At 36.2% G+C, this 16,533-nt stretch overlaps 1 protein-coding gene across 2 annotated transcripts in view; it reads left to right on the top strand.

The window, feature by feature from the left end:
* LOC149770956 (uncharacterized) overlaps nt 1–16,533 on the top strand; it is an 88,569-nt gene that overhangs the window by 37,616 nt on the left and 34,420 nt on the right. For both annotated transcript variants that reach the window (XM_089948942.1, XM_089948943.1), the window contains 3 exons: nt 1,699–1,787; nt 11,594–11,675; nt 15,358–15,624. In XM_089948942.1, coding sequence (XP_089805068.1) covers nt 1,699–1,787; nt 11,594–11,675; nt 15,358–15,624 — 438 coding nt within the window. The remainder of the gene's footprint in view (nt 1–1,698; nt 1,788–11,593; nt 11,676–15,357; nt 15,625–16,533) is intronic.

Below are 16,533 nucleotides of genomic sequence, written 5' to 3'. Positions count from 1 at the left end.
TTGTGGAGTATGTCATGCCATGCTGTCTTGATATAACTGAGGAGACTCTTGTGCCATGCTGTATTTCACCATATCAAGTAAGCATTACTTTTTAGTTTAAATCGAGTTCCCTTCTCAGTGATTGGGCAAGCAAATTAAGCTTCCGTTTTTGGTGATGCCTAGAAGTTTAGTTTTACAAGTTACACTTCTTTGTGAAAATTAAATATAATAATTACCGTAACATACATTGTATAGGGATGTATAATTGTCGTTCTGTGTGATATGGTGATATTTCTGCAATTTCCAGTACCACTTCATTCTGATACTGGAAAAAAATAACTACCTTTTCTCGTTAGATGTCATCGGGGGATGCAATCACTTTACCCGTTTATCATATACTTAGTTTGTCCATGGCCAATTATTTATTTTTCCTTTGTATCTGTTTCAAGTTATGAACCTAACGAAAAATAGGTGTACTTGAAGGATGAAAAGCTTTTGTTTCTGTTTATCCCATCAGATGCAGGAGGGTGTGGCATCTTCTGTCCCATCCCAGGAGAGTGTGTGATCTTTCTCATTGTTAGAGATCACAATGTGTCCGTGGAGTCAAACTGTTCTGAATCCTACTATACTTGGACTATGACTCTTTGAACCCAGGAGGTACAAGATCATTCACTTTTCAATCCTAGAAGGATATTGGTTTTTGACATGTAGGAGAAGTAATTCCCTCTGGGCCAAGATTGGTATATGCCCGTAAGAGTAGATCATTCCTGGAGGAACCATAGCTTCATAATCATGGAGTTGATTGACACCTTCCTATTATGGGTGAGCAGCACCTAGCGAAGACTTCCCAGTGTGGGTAGCAGTTGCATCATGTCTTTCTGATAAAGAAAAGTGTAATCTCATCACTATGGTTGTGATGACACCTCTGCAATCAGATCGGCATCACTCTGATGCCAGTTGTAGAGTACCAATCACCAGTCTTTAAACACAGTTAACTGGTAATCTAACAATGGTCACTGGTCAAAGAATTCTTAAACATGGGGTTCCACCATAAGACTTCTTATGATTTGTTGGTCACAAATGAGATTGATGCCAAACTAACATCTCGTATGTCCACTACAGCAGTTAAATTGAAAATCTTGTTATCGCTGAAATTTATCAAATATGGTTTCAATACTGTGCAGAGAAAGGGAAGAAATGGTTTAAATGGTCTTATCTTTAACTATTTCAGTATTCTTTCCGGCCATTAGAGCGGTCAGTATCTTTTTGTATTGACTTTGTTTTTAATTCGAAATCACCCACCCATGTATACCTTTTCAGGTTTGAGAATTGGTGATATTACTTTCCTTAGTCGACAAGTCTAATAATAAATCATGTATGACATATGTAAGGATAGACAAACTAACCTGGATGTTTCATTTTAATGATACAGATTGGGAAAATTTCAAAACTTTATTGTTTTCAATATGTTCTAAATGATGCGTATCAGTCAATTTCGAATTCACACTCTGAGAAAGGAACATAATTGGAATATTCTTTATGTGCATATACAATAATCATCTTGGAGGTCCTTCCAATTAAAGGTTGGTTGTAGAAAGAAATATCCCATTCTCAGGCTATTACAGATTAATTTGACTGCAGACTTTGGTTTGCACATATTTTAATATATCCTTTCAAATGGGTCCAATCAGTAAAGCTGACATTTGCTTTTTGGTGTAGGAGCTCACACAGTTCCTGATGTTCTGGTGAGTGATGAAAGAAAACTGTCTGTTACTGAGAAGACCTCAACTGTCGAAGAACGGGGAGTTGTAAGTATATATATTATCATGGACCATATACAGGTTTTCACCCACTCAATATTTGTAATGTTGTCACAGTAACAATGTTAAGCATTAAGATATCTGACAGGATTTCTGGATAGATCATAGTGTTGCAGATTTACATGAAAATAAAAAAATTCTCTTGGGTTATTTTTCTTGAACAAACAATTTTGACTACAGACAAAAATCAGCAACCAGATAGTGCTTCCATTTTCATAATCCTAACAACATTTATGTGAATATTTGTGGTTTGCTTTATAAACACTCAGTTTGATACAATAAAAGTTTTGTATTTTTTTTTCTCCGTATGTTAAACTTTATTTCCAAGTGATATTTCCCAAGTTTTCTGCCAGAGAACGTGGCTTGATAAGCTCATGACCTGTAAAGGTAGCACTCTATTTTCAAGTTCACAGTACTTTTGATTGAACCACAAATTCAAAACATGAACTTGTTTAGTGCCATGTAGAGTTTCACAACTTCCTGAGAATGTTTGACTTTAATCTTTTGACTTGTAAAGGTAGCACCCTCCTTCTTTCCCATGTGACAACATTTTGATTGAGCCATGAGTTTTATCCTTGCTCTGCAGTGTCAAGTAACAGGGGACTGGTTATTTGAACTATCTGATTTTGCTGTGCAATGTATTATTGTTCAGCTGCAGACTTCAATATATTTCACAGACTATGATCAAAATGTTACTTACAGGTCGCAAGCTAAGTCTTGACATAAACACCTGCATATGATGTTAAATCTGATGAAATTAAATCACACAATATTTATGATGCTTAGATGACAATTTTAAATGATGAAGGATTCCAGAACGTTATTATACAATGAGGATGAATTCTCTGACTTTACAGTAGATGAGATTAGATACAGATACATCACAGAGATGCGGACTTAAGCAGTGTTTCCCTCCATTTACGCACATTTTTGAATCAGGGATGCATGCTATTGAAAACTGATGCACATGTTTTGTAGCCATGTGTTTTTTTGATGCAAAGGATTTGCAAAATGCGATTAGGATTTATTTAATACCCAGTGCTTTGGTTGAGGGATGTCATCGTGTATACTTTGAGCATAGGCATATCCTGGTTCCCTGTTTCTTATGCTCCCTGTATTGCACTCCACTGTTCGTATAGTGGAGTGCAACGCAGGGAGCATACGAAACAGGGAACCAGACTTGCATAGGCAATGCTATGACAGAGCAGCTTCCCCTAATCTCGAGCTCTCACACGATTCCCATCGAGCTCGGCAAGATGTCGTCCAGATATTTAACCTCAATGCTTGTTGCACTAGAAAGTGATCTCCAGATTAAAATGGCATGCATTGTGAATCATTAGCCAAGAAAGTGAAATAAGCAGAATACACAAAGTGTAACCATGGATCTAACTTTAATGAAAAGAATGACAATAATTCCCTTGCCTGGAATATGGCACATCCATTGGGATTACTGGTTAGTCCTACATGTAAGACCTTGGCGCTGTTATTAAGTTTTGGGCGTCTAGGTCTTGCTGCCTAAATAACGGCACTGTATGCTGTGTTTTGATGTCAACTAACATCGTAATGAAAGTCAAATTTTCAGGAATATCTCACACAACTGGCAGCCAATAATGATGCTTTTCTATAAAGTAAAGTGACAATGTTTTAGTCGGGCTTTACTAACTCTGATGTCTTTTCTCTAATAAATTCAAATTCTCACAAAAGAAATGGACATGTTTTCAAGTTTTGTTGGCCTACATTTCAGTTGGCTGGAATGTAATGGAAACCAGGAATGCTGAATTGGGTTAAGTTGAAGTATACTTCTTTAACAAAATGAATACAAATAAATTTATATTGAAGAAAGTGTTTAGATAGCTTCGTTTTGTTTAAGATTCTTATGATCTTTTTTTTACCGATTTCGGTATTCTCGGCTTCATAGTATTCCAGCCAGCTGAAACGTAGGCCAAAGGAACTTGAAAACATGTCCATTTGCTTGTGTGGGAATTTAAATTTAGTAGGAAAAAGACATCAGAGTAATTAGTCTGACTAAACATTATAACATGAATTTGTAGAAAAGTGCCGATATGTGCTGCCAAGTGTGCAAGATATTCCTGAAATTTTAACTTGTAGTTCTGATGTTAAACGACATTGGAACACACTATACAGTGCCGTTAAATGGGCAGTATGACATAGATGCCTGAAACATAAATACCAGCATTCAGGTCTTACATGTAGAACTAGATTACCTGTGTGACTTCTGATCATGTGATTGCGAAGACTGCAAAAGTGAATACTGTTTTCATGAAAGGAGTTTAAGAATTTTTAAAAAATTGCCCTTATTCACCACAAGATATCTGGAGAACACGTTATCACCCAAAACATCCTTTCACAGGAAAGAAATCAGTAAACTTGCAGAGGCAAATGCATTATTTTTTTATTACAAAATCAGGGGGTCTTTGCAGATTTTGTTGTTTTATAACTTTGCTGCAATAAAAGAAAGATTTAAAAGTTCAAGTGTAACTTATTAAAAAGAAGCCTCTTAGTATGTTGGTTAAATGTGTTCTAGGACGAAGTACAATGAAACCGATGATGGTACACATTTTATGATGGGCATTAAATTAACTGCCATTTGGTTTAAAAGATTTATTTGGCTTTTGTGGTGGCTTGTATGTAATGTGTTGGTCTTTAATACTGCTACAAAAAGATAAGGAGACTTTAAAAGTATGACTTTAAACTAAAAGGAAAATGAACTAATAAAATTATTCTTTGAATGGACAGTGCATTTGTTTGTTAATTGTGTGTGTTGGTTTGTTTGTATTTTTAGAGAGAGAGAGAGAGAGGGAGAATATGTTGTGCAAGTTGCAATATCCTGTTTCAAGCTCAAAATGTTCGGATCAGATGAAAATTTGTCAGTACATTTTTGACCCCCATAGTTATTATTTGACCCCCAGTTCTGACACCAAGGTTGCTTTTTTTATACCCTCAGTTTTACACCTCTGCGGGATACACTGCTCAAGTTTCATTGTTTTTGTTGTAAGATGTGGGGAATTAGCATAGTATGTGATATTGTGAATCAGATCATTCTGAGCTATTTTTAAAGTAGGATGTGATTGGTACATTGGGCCCTGTAACAAGCATTTTGTTGATGTTTGGACCCAAGGCAGTTTTACAAATACACATTTTTGATGTGGTCTATATAGAAAAAAAAACAAAATGACCGATTCCAAGTGTTGTTCACTTTTAGGTGACTTTTAAGTTTGGTAGATACTGGCTGTTCACGGTAATGAAGGCAATTTATTTTTATTTAAAGTTAGGAAGTATATCAGATAATAGGAGCTGGGAAAATGTTAATGGGGATGTCACTGAGTGATTTTGAACTAATAAATGGCATTAAAAACAAATCAATGTACCTGCTGGGCTGACCAAACAGATGGCATCAACCCATGCTTATAAAACTAGAGGCCACAGCTTTAACAATTTTGTTTATTTTAATAGAGGTCTTACAGATTGAATGAGGAAGAAAGAGGGACAATTTTCAAAGTGTTGTGTAAACATTGAACTATTATAACTGTTTCTTCCTCCCCTTATTTTTTGTGACAAGGGGAAATATTCTTCCATATGATAAAATTCTGGGAGCATCTCTGTGACTTGCAATCATCTATAAATAGAAACTGGCAAAATCCAAACCAAGCTGGTCCCCCAGCAAATACTCAATCATGTGGTTATTAGTTTGTTTTGATCAAGCCTAAAGCACCAGTGGTATACAAAAAATAAATTCTGGTTACATTAGTCTACAATATTTTAGAAGTCATCAGCTTCTGAGATAAAATGTGCTATTTATTATCAGTTTTAATGTGCTGAATTCAAATATGACTATTAAAACAACTGATTGGCTAATGTTTCAAAGATGTTTAAGTTTTTTAAAAAAATTCTGTGTATATTGTGTAGATAGTAGAATTTTAATCATAAATTGTAAGCCTGGGTCTGTTCGTGTGTTTATGGTTGTTTTACATGATAATATTTCACCTGACCTATTTATGTAATACTTTAAAAAACAGTAAAAGAGTTTATATAAATAAAATTTATTATGAAACAAAAGGCAGAAAACTATTCTATATATATAAGTACATAGTTAAATTGCAGTCCTTATTCAGTGACTACTCTGCGCTTCTTGGCTTGTCTCTTTTAATCATTAAATGGAGCATCTCTTGTCACTGTCCAGCAATAGTCTGCTAGCACTGGTGGGCTCCATTTGCCCTGATAGCATTTCTTCATTGTTGCAATTTCATGGTGAAATCACCAGCCATTCTCGTTGCTCACTGCTCTGCAGTTCGGTGGGAAAAAGTCGAGATAAGAAGGCAAAAAGTACCTTTAGTGACAGTTGTAACCAGGTTTTTGTATGCCTTGAGGTTTTCCACCAACTCCCTGTTGTTGTCTGCTTTGTTGTTTTTTCCGAGAGAAGGTGTTGCCACTAACTGAAAGGCTTTCCATGCTGTCTTTTCCTTGCCACACAGTGCATTGTCAAATGTATCATCTTGAAGAAGTTCACGAATCTGAGGACCAACAAAGACACCTTCCTTTATTTTAGCTTCACTTAACCTTGGAATTATTTCATGGAAGTACTTGAAAGCTGCTTGTTGCTTTGTCCATGGCCTTGGCAAAGTTCTTCATCAGACCCAGCTTGATGTGCAAGGGTGGTAGCAAAATGTTCCTTGATTCAACAAGTGGTGGATGCTGAACAATTTTCTTCCAAGGCTCTAATGACTGTCAGAGTGGGCATGTCTCTCTTGATTTAGTGGGAATCTCTCGCACAATTATCATATTCACAGAGAAAACAACAGAACCTTGTGTATCCAGTCTGCAAACCAAGCAAGAGAGCAAGAACCTTCAAATCGCCACAAAGCTGTCAGTGATGTTGGTCATAGTTTATGCACCTCAAAAGTTGTTTCATGTTTTCATAGGATTCCTTCATATGGACTGCATGACCAACTGTAATTGACGGCAAAACATTGCCATTATGCAGCTAAACAGATTTGAAACTCATTGTCGATGAATTAATGAACAGTCTCCATACATGTGGATCGTGAACAATGTTGAGGGCTGCCATCACACCACCAGTGTTGTTGCATGCTGTAAGATCACCTTACATAAAGAAGAATGGGACAAGATCCTTTTGATTGTCACAGAACATGGAAACCCTAAATCACCTACCAGGAGATTCCACTGCTGTAGTCTGGAGCCCAACAGCTCTATCTTACTTTTGGATAGTTCCAAATCCCTGACGAGGTCATGCAGTTCACCTTGTATTGTGAGGTGTGATTCAGAGGAGGAGGATGGGAGAAAATATGGGTCATGTGACATTGATGGTTCAGGACTAGAAGTATCATCATCTTCCTCTTTCTCTTCTGACTCAAGTGAGAATGATTATGGTGCATCAGGATCTGGCAGATATTCTCCGTGGAAAACTGGGCATATAGTTGATGGAATGTTTACTTTTTCTTCTTTGAAACACCTTTCCCAACTGGTGGCACCATGCAAAAGTAATAGTTGCTGATTTGATTTGTTGGCTGTCTCCAAATCATTTATGGCACTGCAAAAGGCATATATTTCCTTTTCCTGTTCAACCACTGGCAAGATTTGTTACACAAGATATGCAGCATATATGTGGGTCCCTCCTCTTGACCTTATCTCCAGTTTTGCAGCCAAAATAATGGTGATAGGATTTTCTTAACCATAGTGGTTATACTGCACTTTTGTAATGCAAAAGTCACTTCACCACAAACAGCAGAGGATATCTGCATTGTTCACACAAGTACGATGCATCTCTGCTCACTTTGGCTAAACAGGATTGTGTCCCTTTTCAAAATCAAACACTGACAAATAAGACAGCACGGCACCGTATGATTTCTAGAGATGATATAGGGCAATTTTTTCAGCAGAGTGATGTAAGCTTAGTTACGATTGCATCATCCATGACTTCTAGAAATAACGTGATGCAATTCATATATCATGTATGATGCAATACCGGCATCAGATTACATCATTCACAGTTTTGCTTAAAAAGCAAGTACTGTCTGAACCCAGTCATAGATAGGTTCAGTCAAAGATGTATTTTAGTCATTTCTTGTTTGAATTGTTATCCCTTCCCTTTATAACTCACTTATCTTCTGCCAGTCCCAAATCAAGGGTCGTATATATTGACCCAGTATCATACTTCTAAAACTAGAACCAATTAACAATTTTAAGTATCATTTTTGTTCTCAGTGAAGTTTGACCAGTGTTACAAAGAAACATGTCAGATTTCAAGATTGTTAAATGCCATGGAATCAAACAGAAATTGACTGCATGTGACTGCTTGTAATAATGGCTATCAAAATGTGACTGCTTGTGACTGCTTGTATATTTTAATGGCTATCAAACATAATGTAACTGCTTGTATTAATGACTATCAGACAGAATGAGACTGCTTGTATTAATGGCTATCAAACAGAATGTGACTGCTTGTATATTTTAATGGCTATCAAACAGAAATTGACTGCATGTGACTGCTTGTATTAATGGCTATCAAAGAGAACGAGATTGCTTATGACTGCTTGTATTAATAGCTATCAAACAGAATGTGACTGCTTGTATTAGTAGCTATCAAACAGAATGTGACTGATTGAGATAGCTTGTATATTTAAATGGCTATCAAACAGAAATTGACTGCTTGTGACTGCTTGTATTAATGGCTATCAAACAGAAAGTGACTACTTGGATTAATGGCTATGAAACAGAAAGTGACTACTTGGATTAATGGCTATGAAACAGAATGTGACTGCTTGTCTTGTAATGTCTATGTAACAAAATGAGGAGTTCTTTAATTTGTATTGTTTCATCTTGAATCAAATATCAAACCTTTACAAACCATCAGAGAGATAAGCTGACTCTCCTTTGCAAACCATCAAAGAGATAAGCTGACTCTCTTTTGCAGACCTTCAAAGAGATGAGCTGACTCTCCTTTGCAAACCATTAAATAGACAGGTCGACTCTCCTTTGCAAACCATCAAAGAGATATGCCGACTCTCCTTTGCAAACCATCAAAGAGATAAACCGACTCTCCTTTGCAGACCATCAAGGAGATAAGCTGACTCTCCTTTGTGAACCATCAACGAGATAAGCCGACTCTCCTTTGCAAACCCTCAAAGAGATAAGTTGACTCTCCTTTGCAAACCATCAGATAGATAAGCCGACTCTTTTTGCAAACCATCAAAGAGATAAGCCTACTCTCCTTTGCAAACCATCAAAGAGATAAGCTGACTCTCCTTTGAAAACCATCAAATAGATAAGCCGACTCTCTTTTGCAAACCATCAAAGAGATAAGATGACTCTCCTTTGCAAAGCATCAAAGAGATACGATGAGTCTCCTTATGTAGTAGTGTGTTGCTGACAATCACAGATCAAAGTTGGCAGGGATATGGGACTATAACTGTATGAAAAAATAAGTCAGCTTCTTACAGACTTTAATGTTGAGATGGTTAACCTTTTAGACTTAAAACATGTTATACAGTCGGTAAAACGTAGATTTATTTAAAGGAGAGGCTAACTGCATTATACTGTGTGGTCTGGGATGACTGATGGTGGATTTATTTGCAACAAGGTGGAACAAGAAACTGTTCATCTGTGTCTCGCTGTTCTCAGACATGATTGCATGGGCCATCAACACTCTTGTACTGAACTAGGAGTGACTTTAGGCCTATGCCTTACCTTCATCAGTTTAATTCTGAAATTAATTAAAAAATTGAAGGACACAGAATACGAGATGTTTATGATTGCCACATTTTGATGGGATAAATTGTGGGTAACTGATTTCTCGATCTAGTGATTGATATATACAAACAAATTGTAGTGATCTTGTTGATACTGCCCAGACAGATGAATTCACAAATCTTCCATCCATATCCATAAAAACTATGCTTTCATGCATGGCTCTTATCCTGTATGCATTGAATATAATGAAGTTGACAGTGCAATCATGGAGATGATCTTGTCAGACAGCCGTACACTCTAAATGCATTTAAGGAAAAGTGACGAGGTTTCACGGCCTGGTGTCACTGATATGATGATGCAACCTTGTCAGCTGACATTCCACAATTGGCCAGCTTCTTTCTATTTCTCTTTGATGAGAAGAAGTTAGACCACCGTGACAATTAAGGTATATTGATCTATGATTTCTGATACCTTCAAATTTCATATCCTGATTGATTATCACATTTATGCTTGATATCACTTCGATGGTGTTACGAGATTATGTATCATAATTTGAATTGTTAATTCTTGTTTAAGTCTTTAGAGACTATATGAAGTTATATTTTAGATCCTTAATGCAATGGTTAGTACTATAGTGAAAGTACATGTTTACTTCAACACAAGAGTTCCATTCATGACAAGGCTGGATCAAGAATGACATGCGAGAATCAATGTGGGTCATGTAAACCAATGTGCATGCTCTAGCATTTGATTGGTTCAGTGAGATTTGAAAGTCAGCATAGGACTGTTTGAGTATGTTGACAACCAAGCTATTGTGAAAGGGAATAATATGATTCAGATTATTCTACAAATTATTGTGAACCAGAGCTTGCTGATCTGAAAAGCAAATAACCATGTGCACCATTTATTTCATTATTGTGGAATTCTAAGGAGCTAATGATAGGAAAATATTGATTTGTAAGCACATGTTCACTGAATATAGCTTGTGGATAATCATTGATTTAAACAGTCCTGTGGGATTATGTGATTATATTCAAGGAGCTGAATATTTAGCAAATTACATCAGACTAAGTGAAACTGTCCAATATTAAGTGATATTCTTCATTCACAAGATTTCATTGAAGTAAAAGCATTTGGATTAAAAAGTGTGTTAAATTAGTCGAGTTATCACAGCAACACATAAGCATTATTTCAGCTTCTATCGGAATGCCTTGGAACAGATTTCAGATTAGTGAAAAGTTGATACTTGAAGTATAATTAAGATTATATTCGAAGAATTCATGCACTGTATGTTATTTTCATTCTTGAACTTTGTTTGAGTTTGTATTTTATTTAAATTTTTATTTTGGAAAACTTGAATACTTGTTTTTTTTAAGACCCAGACATAACACTTAGTTTCAGGGTTGATGTGGCAGGCTACATATCTGTTCTATTAGCTCTGGCTGGAGTCGGCAAGAAGGAAGGAGGAACAAGTTGCTGCATAGATGAACAATTAAGGAATCGGTCATACTACTAGCATAGGACTAGGCCCACTAGTTAGGTTAGTCTCATGACCCCAATGAGGCTTGGACAAACTTGATGCCATCTTCACCAAGAGTTGTCCTAAGCCTTTTTGACACTGCAGATGAGAAAGTCTCTCCAGTCTGGGGAGGTTCTCTCGGCATAATCTTGTCCATTTTTTATGTTCCTTCTGCATTCGGCAATGGGATGGGAGCTTGCAGTTTTCTTAGAGACAAGAGTTCAGCAGGCAGCATTAGGGTTGGTCAGCTGTCCTCACTTGTATTCTCTGGCTGCTGGTTTCTGTCTCAAGCTAACGTGTCATCTACCAGCTTGGCCCTTGTTACCACCCATTGGATTAAGGCATATCGCAAATGGAGAGATTGGCCAAGGTAGGACTATACACTATAGCATAGCAATGTTATTTATAGTTCGTTATTAGCTAATTAATTTATATGAGAAAACAAAATGTTGATGATGACTCCGTGATCATATCATAATGCATTTTTCTTTTGTATATGAAGTTTTACTTGAGTTTAAATAAAGTTTACTTCTCTTTTGTCATCCAGGTAGATCAAGGGCAGTCAAGCGTAGAGAGAGAGGTGCCTCCAGCTATACAGGTCCCAGTGGATTCTGATGTTGACAACCAAGGTAATGGTAACAAGTGTAGTAATAAATTGAGTATTGCATGGTTTTCCTATAGTAGGTACATTAGGCAATATATACCGATGTACAAATATTCTGGTTCTTCCATAAGACCAGCAGATAATAGACTATTAAATTTCATTTTGTTTGGTGCTTTACGGCACAGCTACATACGTTAGTTGTGTGTATAACATGCTAACCACCCTACAGTTGTAGCTGCCTTGTAGTACAGTAGATAACATTAAAGTGGGAATGCAACCATTCATAAAAACATCAATCATTTAGGCATTTACACATTTGGCTTGTTCATATTTCAAGATATGCAGTTTTTTTTAAGTTTGATTGGCTGAGAGAAATCTTCTTTGATTAGCTTGTGCACCAGAGGAAAGCAAATGGTTGATGATTATTTATAGCAAATTTAAGGAATAAAACATGAAATCTAAAGTAAAATCACTGCTGCAGTTATTTCTGGAGTACCATACAGAGAGAAAAAATGTAGAGTCTGACGTAAATGTCCAAAATCTTAAGGGGAATCATAGCCAGAGTAGGAGGATTTCAACACCCACAGGACCTAAATATTACTCTGGTCTTAGGTCCTGAACTGATTTTATTTAGATGTGACTGGTAATATCTAAGCATCACTAGCTAATTGGACCTTTGAACTTCTTATTTGTTCCTATAAATTGAAGATAATGTGGCTTTTAATCCTTAAAACATCTGAAATGATTCATAAAAGAGCACGTATACAAGTGGAAGTTGAGCCATATAGAGCGGCTAGTGTTGTAAAATATCCCTGGAAATCTGCAAATTTAGTAGGCAATATGCTGACTACCAATCTAGGTTTGATCCTTGTGAAATTTTAAAATATTAATGCTAGTAAATTATATACATGATTGCAAAAGGAATAAGGCGATTGTCTGAATTTTGAGTTTCTGTTAATTTTGTTATTTTTTAGTTAATACACTGTAGTAAATATTCACATGTCAAAATGAGCTGTTGGATAGGTCCTTGGCTTATGTGGACCTGGGCAGTGTAGGGTCCTACTTGACCTAGTGGGTCAGAAGTTAAATTTTGTGACCCTATCCCAGTATGTTGGCTTGGCACAGGGGAGGCTGATATTCATCAAAGTAAGTATGCTAGAGGCAGGGGAGACACGGGTGCCGATGTCCTTTTTGGGGTCTTTTCTTGCAGTATATGTTCACTTTAATAGCAGTAATAAATTACCTGCTACTCTTGCATTGCTTTGCTTTTCTGGGACTTGAAAGTCCTTAGTTTATTACTTTCATTTGGATTAGAAAGCTCTAGAACTGGAAATGATAATACCTTTAGTCTGACTTAAGTATTGCATCAGTCTGACTCTGGTAATGCATCAATCAGTCTGACTTTTGTGCATCAATCAGTACGTCTCCTGCATGACATTTAGATTCGAAAAACTAATAAACTAATATCTGAGTCTGACTCATGTATCACATGAGCCTGCAAACTGACGCATGTATCAAAGCAGTCTGATGCATATATCACATCAGCCTGACTCGTGTATTACATCAGCCTGCAGTCTGATGCATGTATCAAAGCAGTCTGATGCATATATCACATCAGTCTCGAATCTGACATGTGTATCAAAGCAGTCTGACTCCTGTATCACATCAGTCTGCAGTTGGATGCATGTATCAAAGCAGTCTGACTCGTGTATAACATTAGTCTGCAGTCTGACTTGCATATCAGTCAGAATAACTCCTGTATTACATCAGTCTGCAGTCTGACATGTATAATATTAGTCTGCTGTCTGACTTGCATATCAGTCAGAATGACTCCTGTATCACATCAGTCTGCAGTAGGATGCATGTATCAAAGCAGTCTGACTCATGTATAACATCAGTCTGCAGTCTGACTTGCATATCAGTCAGAATGACTTCTGTATCACATCAGTCTGCAGCCTGACTCCTGTATCACATCAGTCTGAAGTCTGATTCCTGCATCAAAGCAGTCCAACTGCTTCATCTCAGCTGTCTGCAGTCAGACAACATCACATTCAGTGTGGTTAGTTCATTTGAAATCCAAGCTACCATGTCTGTAACCGCCATATTGGCTTGCACAAATAGTTGCCCTAATCACTGTATCTCATCTTCATGATATTCAACTTCTAATCATGTTGAAAAAGGAAAGAAGAATATTCAGAATTTTCTCCAGGTTAGACAAGAAAGCAAAAGTGGAAGGACAATTGTGCCATCTTATTTAGCATTATGAAACTATTCTGTAAAGGAGACAAATTGATGTTTTGCAAATTGTGTAATGAGATTTCGCTATTGTGCATGGAGGTGGCCATGACATACAAGAGCATGAAAAAACTAATAAACATCAACTTGCTGCTTATTCATCAACAAATCAGCCTGAACCTATGACGTATATAAATACCAGAGAGAATCGCGATATAATTTGAAATGAGCCTTTCTCTTTCAGTTACTAGTGTTGCTGGCGATTTATTTTGCAAAGATTTTCCAGGCAGTAAAATCACAAAGGATTACTCGTGTGCTAGAAAACAGTTCAGTAAGAAAATCACACAAAATTCAGATAGTCAATGAAAGTTGGTACATTGGAATGAATAATGATGGAAGAAAAAGAAACAATATGTGGAAAAGGCTCCTATAAACAGCCTGAGTGTGCATTGCACACTTGCACCTTCTAAATGGGCACCCATGTAATCCAGGAAGTTCTATCACAAATCCAAATGCATAGAGTTTTGAATGGATTCCAGTGTCGTTCCAAATGATTTCCAGATCTGAATGTGCTATGTGCCAATAACTTTGAGTGTACTTATGTGCCAACAAGTTTGGTGTATCACACTGACATCATTCTAAATGTCCTTGAATGAATTAATTTTTCCCAAAATAGTGATTTAGTCCAAAACTATTGAGCACTTTGCAATTCTAATGAATAATGTAAATAAATAAATTCTCTCAAATATTAAATGAAGCTCAGCTAAACCTGACTCGTCCTCTAAATATTGATGTTAAAATAGGAATGATTTAGTGTCTTTGCTTCTATAATAATCTTATAGAAAACCTAACACAATACTTGGACAAGGAAGAGGATCAACCATTTATTTCTAGAACATTCTTAAGTTGTCAACAAGCTCAAGTGAAAAACTCGCGTCTAAAACACAGATACATGTAGATTTGCTTTCCTTCTTTATTAATGATCTTAATATTTAAGATCATAAAGACATATTATCTATATAATTGTTGTTTACAAAATGACATACTATCAGTCAGGAAGGACATGAGGTCAATTACTGAATAAGGTCAGTCACATGATAGAGATATACATAACATATAATCTTGGAGAAAAGTCAAAACACAATACATTGTAAATATACGTAACATAATCATGGAAAAAAGTCAACACACAATACAGTCTAAATATATGTAACATATAATCATGGAATAGAGTAAACACACAATGCAATCTAAATATACATAACAGCATTATAAAATAATGATTGCAAACTTTATTTTAATAAATTTGAAGCTTTCATTTTCAAGTGTTTTAATGTTTAAAAGGTTGCCAAAAGATAAACCTGCACATAAGTGACAATTTCCTTTTCAAATATCAGTTTGTCTCTTTGTTAAATTGTATGTGTGTGTGTAAAATTTGTCTTCCATATGTTTTTGAAATTATTTGATTTCAGGCTCTGCCATTCCTGTGGAGATCCTCCGAATGGATGATAAATCTCTTCAGCTATACAAAGAAGCTCTGCAAGATGGAAAGGAGAAGGTTTATAGCATTAGAGTCATGGTGGTCGGTCAGTTTGGGGTTGGAAAGACAACATTAACAAAGTGCCTCCTTGGACAGCATGTTGATATCTCTGAGCGGACAAGTACGGACGGAATTGATGTATATAAACATTGTTGCAAAATCGCTCTGGACACTGGGGAATGGATAGTACAGCATGAAGGTAGGCTATCATTATCCCTGAGATTTGCAAACAAAAACCGGAGTTTTATGATTCCGCCTGTGCGTAAGCGTATGAGTAATAATGCATAATTCTTCCTCTAGTGTACAAAACATAAGCTCTGTACAGAAAGACAGAAGTTTTATGTAACTCTGCATGTCCAGAATGCATGTGTAATGATGCATAATTCCTCCTATAATGTTCAAATCCATAAGGTTTATAAAGCATCAACGGAAGTTTGATAATTCTGCCTGTTGAGAGGTGCATGCATAATGATGCACAAATCCCCTTCTAGTGTACAAATCACATTGTTTTACAAAGATAAGACAGGAGTTTTCTGACTCTGCCTGTCCAGAAGTGCACAAGTAATGATGATAGATATTCCTATAATGTACTGTTACGAGTCTATGCTCTGAAAATAAGCAACTGAAAAGAGTGAATACAACAAGTTTTGTAAAATTTAACAAATAGTCTATTTCCCTAGAATACAAAGTGAAAAATTAAAAACAAAAAGAATATATGGTATTGCAAATTAAATCCAAATTGTAATCCAAGAATTAAAAAAAAAATCCTGTCAGTGAAACGTTCTAAGTGAAGATCAGTTCAAATCCCGATGAAATTCAAGATGGAAGGGGATGACGTTTGTAATAACCTCCGAAGTGTAGAGGTGTCAACAGTTTCTTGTAGAATCGCAGAAAATATTTTTCCAGTTTTGAATTTCATATAAATTCCAGTGAATGTCTTTGTCCAAGTTTTATATCAGAGCACTTTTGTATTTCCAGGGAAAATAATCATTTGAATTCAATAATTTGAAGAAAATAAAAATTCAGCCAAAACTGGTCACAGCATAACATGTCTTAAAGTGCTAGGTGTTAAAGCGTGACTAACTAAACCTTTATCAAAGCATAAGTT

Source organism: Sinohyriopsis cumingii, unplaced genomic scaffold (genome assembly GCF_028554795.1).
Source record: "Sinohyriopsis cumingii isolate HCF-2022 unplaced genomic scaffold, ASM2855479v2 utg002187l, whole genome shotgun sequence".
Taxonomy (NCBI): Eukaryota; Metazoa; Mollusca; class Bivalvia; order Unionida; family Unionidae; genus Sinohyriopsis; species Sinohyriopsis cumingii.
The sequence above is the reverse complement of the archived record's forward strand: the minus strand, read 5'-3'. Positions and strand labels throughout refer to the sequence as shown.